General features: G+C 40.5%; 1 protein-coding gene across 1 annotated transcript; it reads left to right on the plus strand.

The window, feature by feature from the left end:
• Positions 1-4,752: 4,752 nt before the first annotated feature.
• Positions 4,753-8,212, plus strand: LOC141639891 (uncharacterized; the record flags this gene model as incomplete). The annotated part of the gene is given in 4 exon segments (XM_074448874.1): positions 4,753-4,833; positions 6,641-6,713; positions 6,828-6,905; positions 7,866-8,212. Coding segments are annotated over 4 exon segments (262 nt in total), but the record flags the coding sequence as incomplete, so codon positions are not given.
• Positions 8,213-10,686: the final 2,474 nt, after the last annotated feature.

The raw sequence follows: 10,686 nt of genomic DNA on the forward strand, positions 1-10,686 counted from the left end.
AAAATATAATTAAAAAAAAAAACATAAAAGTTTCCATAAAATTAAATACTTCTATTATACAAATTATACAAAATAATAGGTAGTAATCTATTTATTATCGTTTAGTAAACTTGCAAGAAAATGAAAGAATTGTCTTCAAAAAGTGACTAGGATTCCTGACACACACCTTGCTTAAAGAAAAATATTATGTTTTTCTTTAAGCTTGATATTGCTTGTCTCTTGCTTACAATAATCGTATTGCTTACTTTTATTGCTTTCGTTTGTCGGACTTTGATAATCATGACTAGGATTCCTGACACACACCCCGAGTCCCGAGAAACGTGCTAGTGGGCGATCCCTCACTAGTACGAGACCCTTGTTGCTTGCATTCTTGCCCTAGAGTTGGACAAGGGTGCGCACCACGATCCGACAAAAGTACCGAACCGTGACATTTGGTATCGAGCTGGTCTTGACGGGTTTCTGCAAGCCGCATTTGTTCATTGAGATCGAGAAAATAGGCTATAGTATAGAGGACTGAGTGGACGCCTTAGAAGAGTCGTTCGATAAGAAACTTCCCTTACTCGAGGGCATTGTTATCCGAATGGGGGAGAGCCTCGAGGAGATTGAGAGGAGATGGAAAAGACAGTTGGTGAACTTGAGTCGAAGGTGGACAGGATGAGTACCCGGATCGAAGCGATCAGTGAGGCAATCCCCGATGATTGGTCGGAAGAGATCACTCACCTCCATCGAAAGATCAAGGAGCTAGAGAACACTTGTGCCACGCTCTTGAAAGCGGTGGCCAATGACGGCAAGTCTTTAGAGGGCCGTAAGGTGAAGGCGCCCCAACCTCGTACCTACGATGGGCCGAGTGATTCGAAAGCGGTCGATAATTTCGTCTTCGATATGGAGCAATACTTCCGAGTAAGTGGGCTCGACGAAGAAGGGAAAGTCACACGACAAGTATGTACTTGGTTGACGATGCCAAGATGTGGTGGCGGGCTAGGTACAAGGAAATCGAAGCGGGTACGATCACGCTAACATCGTGGGCCGATTTCAAGAGGATTTTGAAGGATCACTTCTACCCCGAGAACACCGAGTTCGTCGCTCGGAGGAAGCTAAAGGAAGTAAAGCACACCAAATCAATCCGGGATTATGTGAGGGAATTCTCAGCATACATGTTCGAGATTACGGAAATGACCGAGACGGACAGGGCATTCGAGTTCGTCAACGGATTGAAGAGGTGGGCTCAACAACTCTAACTCTATCGGTTGTGGAGCGTTTTCTCGATTTCCACGGGGAGCGAGAGGTACCTCGAGATGTGGCACCAACGGAGAATACTGGTGCGCCTCAAATTGGGTTCAACGGAAGGAAGCCACAAGGTAGTTCGATTTCGGCTGGGAACAGTCGGTTTCGCTCACAGGGGAGCCAAGCTCAAGCGCCGAGCAGTTCGAACTCGCCCACAAGCTCATTTTCAAAGGTGGGAAACTCAACTGTTTCTACAACAAAGAAACCGTTCGCGTGCTTTGTGTGCAAGGGTCCTCACAGGATGGCCGAATGTCCCAACAAGGCCGAGTTCAACGCGATGATTCAGAAGATGCCAAAGGGGGCTCAAGAGCATCTTGACGGGTGATGAGGAAGACCAGCCACGTATGGGCTCACCACAGAGGATAAGCGCGATGGGGAAGTTGGAAGAACCCCTCGCCAAGAAATCCACCGGGCTCATGTACATGAACTTGACGGTGAATGGGAGGAAAGAACGAGCCATGATTGACTCGGGTGCATCCCACAACTTTATGACTAAAGAGGAAGTTGATCGGTTGGGACTAGACCAGTTAATGGGAAAATGAGACGTGTCAAGGAGTGGCTAAGAAGGTCGCGGTTGAGGTAGGTGAATGGGGAGCTCGACTTCACCACCGTCCCGTTAGACGATTTCAAGTTCAAGTTAATACTCAGGGATGTAGTTCTGTAGTTCTTCCCGAGAGCATTTGTAGTGTTAAAGCCAGTGACGGTGACGGTTCGATCCGGTGACGGTTCGATGACGGTGATGACGGGGTCTTTCGTAGTGAAGACCGTAGATGGGGACGAGGACAATGGGAACCCTGACATAAAGCAATGAGGGTGATACCGACGCCGAGACGAGGGGCACACCTCAAGAGTACCCAATGGTTCAGCAGAACCGAGGGGAAACAAGACCGAGGCTAACTATGCTGCTAAGTGGCCTGGGAGACCGAATGTGAGTCTACCATCTCAAAGGGGAGTAGACAACGAGGGTCGTGATACCCAAAGAAGAAAGAAAAAAGCCTCGTGACATTAGAGGACCACGTCCATGTGCTGAATCGACGTCTTGGTTTCCGGGTGAGTCGACCCAAACAAGAAGGCCTCGTACCATCAGGGGGTCCGCGCCGAAGTGCTGATTCGGCGTCCTCGAGAACTCACTTACCCTTGAATGCAGGTACTGAAGTGGTGATGGACAAGGTGAAGGTGCGCTGGAGCCAGCACCTAGAACGAACGATCTCGTGAAGTTTCCGCTCGAGCAACGAGGACTTGGACTTTCCAGAAGAACCAGAGGCGAGTGATAAACTTGGAGGACATGATGTTCGGGAGTCTCACCGTCAAGGAAATGCACTCTATTCTTTTTGGACGATGAATCCGATCATGGTGTGGACCGAAAAGTTTCTACGAGCCGAAGCAAAGAGAAAGCCAACCCTCAATGAGCATGGACGGCCACAACTCACCGAGGATGTCTCACTGAAGCGCTGTTCGAGATTTTTGTGTTGCCGAGGGCGACAACAAATTAGGTGGGGGAGAATGTAAGGAGCCACACATTTAGCGGCATAATCCCTAAGAATTGCGCGCGCGGTCCTTTCACTTTGAGCCCTTAGATTTTATATTTCCGCTTATGTATTTTCATTTCTGTTTTTAGTTTCATTTAGTACTCAAGACTACTTCCTGCCGTGTCCGAATCTTCGAGTCTCGTTTTTAGTTTAAGTTATGTTTTTAGGCGTTTAGAAAACATATCTCTATTCTACACAATCAATGTATCCTGCTAGCATGACCAAACTATCAAATTTGCCTCTATGAGAGGTGCTAGTCAATAAACAACTGCTTCTCATCTTTAAGCTTGATATTACTCGTCTCTTGCTTACAATAACCGTATTGCTTACTTTTATTGCTTTCGTGTGCCGGACTTTGATAATCGTGACTAAGATTCCCGACACACCCCGAGTCCTGAGAAACGTGCTAGTGGGCGATCCCTCACTAGTACGAGATCCTTGTTGCTTTCATTCTTGCCCTAGAATTGGCAAGGGTGCGCACCACGATCTGGCAAAAGTACCGGACCGTGACACCTGGCCACAACCTACCAAAAGTAGCTCAAACCCTCTAACTACACCCCATAACTCACAAAATGACCACCCAACCCCCGACACCCCCACCCACTAAACAACCTCCCCACCCACAAAGAAAGCAGATTTGGAAGGAGAAGGTGGATAAAAAGAATAGGGACGTGGAAGAAAGAGGAAAGAGAGTCGGGGCGTCGGAATGGGTGGGGGCAAGAGAGGTGGTCGGCAAGCGGGTCGGTCATGTTGTGGTACTTGTGAGATGAGGAAGAAGCCACGGTCAGAGATGAATATGGGTGGTGGTGTGAGAAAAGAGAAAGGAAGGAGATGAAGGAGTGGGACTCGTAGGACTAGGGGTGATAATGAGACGAGACAGCTTGCGAGCTCAAGAGCTTGAGTTGAGCTAATAACTTAACGAGTCAAGCCAAGCTAACGTTAGCTCAGCTCGAAAAGCTCGCGAGCGGCTCGAACATGTGTGATAAGATAATATCTTGCTCTTATTTTATAAAAATGTTTATCATGATTATATATTTGTATAACACAATATCAATGTTATCATTGATTCTACTCCCTCCTATTAATTCATTTCTTCCTCTTTCAATATTGGGGTTAGTCGGATTTGTTTCCCTCTTTCCTTTTTTGCATGTGAGGTTGTGTGCAGGGGCGAACCCAGGAATTAATGTCTGGGTTAGCAAAAAAAATTTAGCGTGTAAATAGCAATAAATTTTTGAATCGAAAAAAAATATACATAACTTGTTAAATTTAATTCACAAATGTAGAACAAGTCAAAAAAAAATATGCTTGTAATGGGATTCGAACCCGGGCTAATAGGTGGAAAGCCAAAGTCTTTACCATTGAATACATTTAAAGGGCTATTATTTACTTATCTACTGTTCAGCAATATTTGGGGTCGTAAAAATCCGTCCTCTAAACCAATTTTTTAATGTTTGTGTTAACGGCCGCCACCCCGTTGCTACCAGGTGGGTCCACCCCTGGTTGTGTGTTTTATGTGGTCCGAATTAATGGCATGTGGGGTTGTGTGTTTTATGTGGTCCAAATTCATTTCCTTACTTCTTTTGCAAAAAATATAAGGAAGAAATGAGTGAATAGGAGGGAGTATTATAAATTGTAAATGTATGAGTTAGGCAAGTCTAAGTGTAGTTTAATTTCATAGATTATAAAACTTTAATGGTAAATAGAAGTAGCCTAGTGTAGTAATAATCTTCAGACGACAATGGGTTCCATTGATTTATTTATTATATCCAGCTGCATATGTTACTTCCTATTGGTTGCATATAAAATTGTCCTTGGCACAAGTTATTAAAATTGGTAATGAGCAGCACATTAATAATAAGTTATCTCCCTGTGATTTAGTTTCTGCATCCTTTGAACATCAATTTTTTGAGCTAATTTATTGGTTCATTATACATTGCAGGTATGAGGGGCTTTCAGAAAAGTTCTTGTCATCTCCTGTTCCAAAACTGCTTCTTTTGGCAGGAACAGATAGACTTGACAGGTTCCAAACCTCCTAACCCGACAACTTCTATTTTGGTTCAACTGGAGTCTGAAGGTCCTTAAATATGAACTAGAAATCGTATGTTGTGGATATTAGGTTATGTGCATTGGCGCCAATAGGTCGAAACGTAACTGACTGTTTAACTTGGTACATGAATTGAATATTTGAATATCATTGCATGTTAGCAATAGATTTAGAAAGTTTGTGGAAAAGAAAATCTCAGGCGAATTCTAATCTCAATGGGAATCTGACACTTTCGCACTTGTATAGTAATATGGCCTGCTAAGTAATCTTGCAAGTCTAAACAGGAATAGATTGATAATATTTTGCCTATTGAGATCTTTCTGACGTATGAGTCCTTAATTTGCATTTTAGCCATGAGTTTTGTTGGAGATCTTTTGTGTGTATTCATCTAAAGAAGCAGGGACCAGTTCACAGACGTTAGTCTTAGAATCTGTATGATAGCTCAGCTGGCATATCATGGTTGTCATAGTGGGAAAGCTTATACTTGTTACATCCTGTAGCAGTTGAACAGTTTGATTTCTCATTGTTCCGTGCTGCTTGATTTTTGGGTGTCATTCATCATTCCACATTAGGTATTGATGTCTGTGTTCTGTAAGGGACATGGCTTGACCTTAAGTTTGGTGTGTCCTTATTTTTCCATAGTGATTTTGTTTCTTTCCTGTGGATTCAGTTGATGTTTGTACGGCTATAGAAACGAATTCAAAATTTGCCAAGAGCAGTCAGTTCAACACTACTTGCTTTCTGCATTTTCAGTGCTCTTGTGTTCTAGCATATCCCTATATTTGCACTGGTTATACGCCCTCCTGTTAGGGCCATGTGTTAGCTAGCTCGTTCAGGTTAAAGATTGAATGGATTGTTCTGCCACTTGAATGTTTATGGGTTCCAAGGGTTAGCTTTCGAATAGTTCTTAACTTGAGTAGTTGGGCTTTTACTCTTGGAAATAGGAGCTGTGCTTCTTGGTGTGTATTTCATAGTGCCATTCACCTAGAAGCTGCGGAAACTATGTCTGTACTGAAATGGATAATCATCTATTTGCCAAGGCCTAATAGAGGAGATTGCTAGTTTCTATATTGTTCCAGTTTTCAATTCTAAAGCATATCACCACTCACTTGGAAGACACGTCTGCTTAGATTCAAAAAGTGTGCTTCAGGCTTATTTAATTGCAAGCCTCATTGAGGCACTAGCCAAAACGCCTAGGGACGTCTTAAGAGCGCTTTTTGCACAAGGTGTAGCCGTGTAGCTCAGGAGACATACTAATAGGCAATTTTTTTTTTTTTTCTAGTTCTTTTTATTATGCCGTTCCGAATGGCCTGTTATACTTAACTTATTCCTTACATGTTAACCCTCTATAAATTCCCAAAAAGAGGTGGTTTTTGTATAATGGTTTTTGAGAAAAATACAAATTTGTTTGCAAAATCAGGACGACACATGTGCCTGAAGCGCACATCTTCACCTCACACCTTGCCTCTCCACGCCATGGGCCCTCATCACCTAAATGCATCCTGCACCTTTAAAAAGTAGCATGTATGTACTGCAGTGGATAACCATCAGTTTGTCAAACCTTAGATTAGCTATGCATCAGAGTGGTTTTTATCTTATGGGCTTAATTGAAAGCAGGAACTCAAAAAAAAAACTATGATCTCTGTTATATATAGCAAAATATCTAGTAAAACTTTGGGTTGCTTCTGCATTAGTTCATTTTCATTTCTATTTCCTTTAAACTTGCCCCCTTATCATTTTGAGCCTATGATGCTAACAGCTTTGTTATTGTTTTCTGCTGCAGAACACTCACTATTGGTCAAATGCAAGGCAAGTTTCAAATGGTAGTTGTCAGACATACAGGACATGCCATTCAGGTTGTTAAGTAATACTTGTGCATGTGGCCATAGTTTACTTTTATTTGCTTTTATCTTTCATGTATGCTGAAGAATTGTGGAGAAAATGTTTAAGCTTCACGAATGTCTTTTCAGGAAGACGTCCCAGAGGAATTTGCTACTCTTGTGCTCAATTTCATTTCTAGAAATCGGATAGGTCCCCATGGGATAGAGGTTGGTTTCTATATTTTTTCTTTTATGCGTGTTGTTTGGAAAGCAGGTTTGAACCTTCAAATGAATTTGATGAAGTATAGCAGTGTCAATATATCCATGATTATTTTACCGGTGGAAGTCAAGTTTGCTGAAGAATAAACGTTTGTGCATTGTTGATAATTTTGGTTGATATCTACAACTTGGCATGGGTGGAAGAGATGAATGAGTCCAATTTCTATTTCTAGGAAAGTTCTAAACCTGGTTTATTTGGCACTTCACATTGAAAAAAACAATAGTTGTACATTTATCTTAAAGGTTGACAAAGATGCTGATAGATTTCGGCACATTTAACGTTTTGGCTATAAGGTTCCTCCAACCTGAGGAGTCAATAACTAACAAAGGAGTCAATTGTAGAGCTGGTAAGATCTGACCACACCATAGAATTGTCTTTAATCATGACATCAAAACAACCCAAAGCTTTGGTGAACAAAAACCCACTCATAACAGTCTGATGGTAAACACAGCCGATAAAACCCAATTTGTCGCGTCCAAACCAAACTGAATCCAACTCAAGGTGACTTGTGATTCGATAATGACCAGACAAAACATGATTTAGCTTTATAATGGTCCAAATGAGATGCTTGGCATTAAACTTAACGACCTTACCTGGCAATGTCTCCAATGGATCTGAAAAGGTGAGAAATTGGCTTGACAAACCAATTCCCAAACCCACTTGAGTGACATGGTTGACATCTCTACACTTAACCTTACCTCTGTATTGATACGACATGAAGAGGTTTCCACGTGACGATAATGCAAATTACATCGTAAAATCGTTGCCAACAAATAGTAGTGAGAGTGCTCAAAGTGTAGAAATACTAGAAACCTTCATGTTAACTATTTTATAGGCGAATCTATTGTTTATGTAGTTGCATTAAGAATGATGTCATGGAACTTGATATTTGAATTGCGGTTTTACAGATACCTGGTCTTCGTCGGCCTTCACAGTAGCAAACTCTATCTAGGTACTGCAGACGCAGAAGAGAATGTATGGGCACACTCAGGATAGCGTAACATATTTGAGCGTATTCAAAAAAGCTTCCAAAATGTCATAAATGGTGATAGAGCTCCGACGTATAAGATAAAGGTAGTTCTCGGGGTTGATACTGTTGGAATGATGGCAGAATTTGTTGTCATGGGAGATATAGTAGTCTTGGAAGCTGATTTCATGAATCCTTATTTGTAGCTTGAGTTTTTGCCAAGAAAATGTGAAACAGGAATTTAGTAGAATTGTTTTGTTTAGGAAAAAAGAAATTATGAATTTTGTTTTTTTGGTGTTGACCAGAAGTATTCCCTAACAGCTGGGACAATCTCCTTCTGGGTACTGAAGGAGATTTAATAGGTTTACCCCTCCCAAGTTAGGAGATTTAATAGGTTTAACCTTCCTAAGTTTGGCTTTTTCATGCGCAAGAGTCAGGAATCGAACATCTGACCACTTGTTTAAGAGAAGAGAACCCTTACCTGTCATACAACCAACTTTAGTTAGAAATTATGAATTTTGTAATACCCTATAACTACAGCGACGTTTTAGATGTGCTAGGAGTATCTATGGGGTAGTTCTTGATTTAGCCTGGAAGTACTTGAAGTTACCTATTTATGGCTGCTTAATAAAAAACGTATTTCACACACATTTTGCTATATCATACATTCGATTTTCGCACTCTCATTTTCATATGCACAATTACCAATTAACCATTCGCTTCTTAAAGAAGAATAAGAAGAGACATCAATCAATACTATATATTAATTTCAGAAACCAAGGGACTTCAATGTAATTAAAGAAATTTATACAAATTAAATATACTATATAGTTTTAAATCGATAGCACCGTGTGATGGACCTGATAAAGGGACATCAATGTAAATATTATATAGTTTTGGTTAAAAGTATAATATAAACATGCCTTGATGAAGAATATTTATGGAAACTACATTAAATTAAAGTAATTAAATTTAGAAAATACAATAATATAGTAATTTTCCTTAAAATTAACATGTCTCACTTATGGAATTACTTAGTATCACCATAGAATTATAAATTAAGTTAAATTTAGTAAAAGTAATAGTAGCAACAACGGGATTAATAAAATTAATAGTATTAATGTGGGAGTAGTGACAGTTATAATAATGACACTGGGAGTAGTGAATGTAACGAATGTAGTGAAAGTAACAATGGTAAGAATGAGAAAAAGTATGAACAATTAAATAACCAATTGACTCAAGGAAATATTTTATTTATTTAAATATAGGTCGGATAAAATTAACGGGAATAATGAATTTAACAAAAAAAATAGATTAATTAGTAAAAGAAACAACAGTAACCACGGGAGTAGTGAACGTAATGGTATTAACAAAAAATGTCGTGAAAGTAATAATATTAATAGCGGGATAGTGAACGTGTCTCATAATTTGAAAATAAATTTTACTTTTCATTATAATTACAAGATATGTCATAGAAAAATATATTACTAATAGTAAACGTCTGAGTTAGACAACTCCAACATAGTTTATTTGATTGAAAATAAAATTTAACGGTAAATAGAGGTAGCACGGGCGAAACCGGGCACCAAACCTAGTTTTGATACGATTCTGGCTACGGAGTTTGTTGGAGATGGGTCCAAGGTTAGGATTGATAGAGTCAAGTAATGATAGTAGAGTCGGAATAAAACTAATCTCTGCATTAGATTGGGTTATGTTCTTTCATGGACATGATTTGAGTACGTACTTTACTCATCGAAATATACTTATGACCAATTTATTTTCACAGTACGTACTTTACTCATCGCAGTACACTTATGACCAATTTACCCCTCAAACTTCTTCTCCTATGTAGTACATCACAAAATAAAGGGAAAAATATTCACCAACTGATGTACAGTACAACACCCATCGCACCACCAAGTCCAACCACCAGTCCACTACACTACAATAATTCATGTTTCAGGCGACTACAATTGGCGTCTGAAATCAGTAGGTAAAACAATATTGGCGACTGAAAATGGTCGCCAGAATACAATCGCAGGCCTTAGTCGCCAAATGAAATTCGGGCGACTGATTTCAGTCGCCAAAATTGGCGACTGACTAAATAGTCACCAAACACGCAAAATGGCGACTGACTGGTAGGCCTTAGTCAATCAGTCGCCAAAATTGGCGACTGACTAAATAGTCACCAAACACGCAAAATGGCGACTGACTGGCAGGCCTTAGTCGCCAAATGAAAGCCAAAATTGGCGACTGACTAAATAGTCACCAAACACGCAAAATGGCGACTGACAGTAGTCGCCAAATTGGCGACTGGAAGTCAAAGTGGTCGCCAAAATGGCGACTGAAATCAGTCGCCCATGGTTGACTTTCAGTCGCCAAATTGGCGACTACTTTACCATCAGTCGCTTTTTTGGCGACTACTTTCGGTTGCCAAGTGGTGGTCGCTTGTGCACTGCAAACCACATCGCTTATGCTTTGGGTACTCTATTTTGCGATCAAATCGCCGCCAAAAATACATTTCAGTTGCCATTTTCAGTGTGATTTTGCATGAAAATTCTGTTTTCCTACTACCCAATCCATTTCATTGCTCGTACCTGCATTTCTATTACTACAACACCAACGCAAACCAAACTCACAACACAAATGGAACACCAATAACCAAATCTCATATATAAAATGAGAATAAACCGAGTTTACAAGTGTACCAACAAATCCTAATCAAACTAAATCCGTCACAAGCCTAACTAACACTACCATGT

The sequence above is a fragment of the Silene latifolia genome, unplaced genomic scaffold, assembly GCF_048544455.1.
Source record: "Silene latifolia isolate original U9 population unplaced genomic scaffold, ASM4854445v1 scaffold_579, whole genome shotgun sequence".
Classification (NCBI taxonomy): domain Eukaryota; kingdom Viridiplantae; phylum Streptophyta; class Magnoliopsida; order Caryophyllales; family Caryophyllaceae; genus Silene; species Silene latifolia.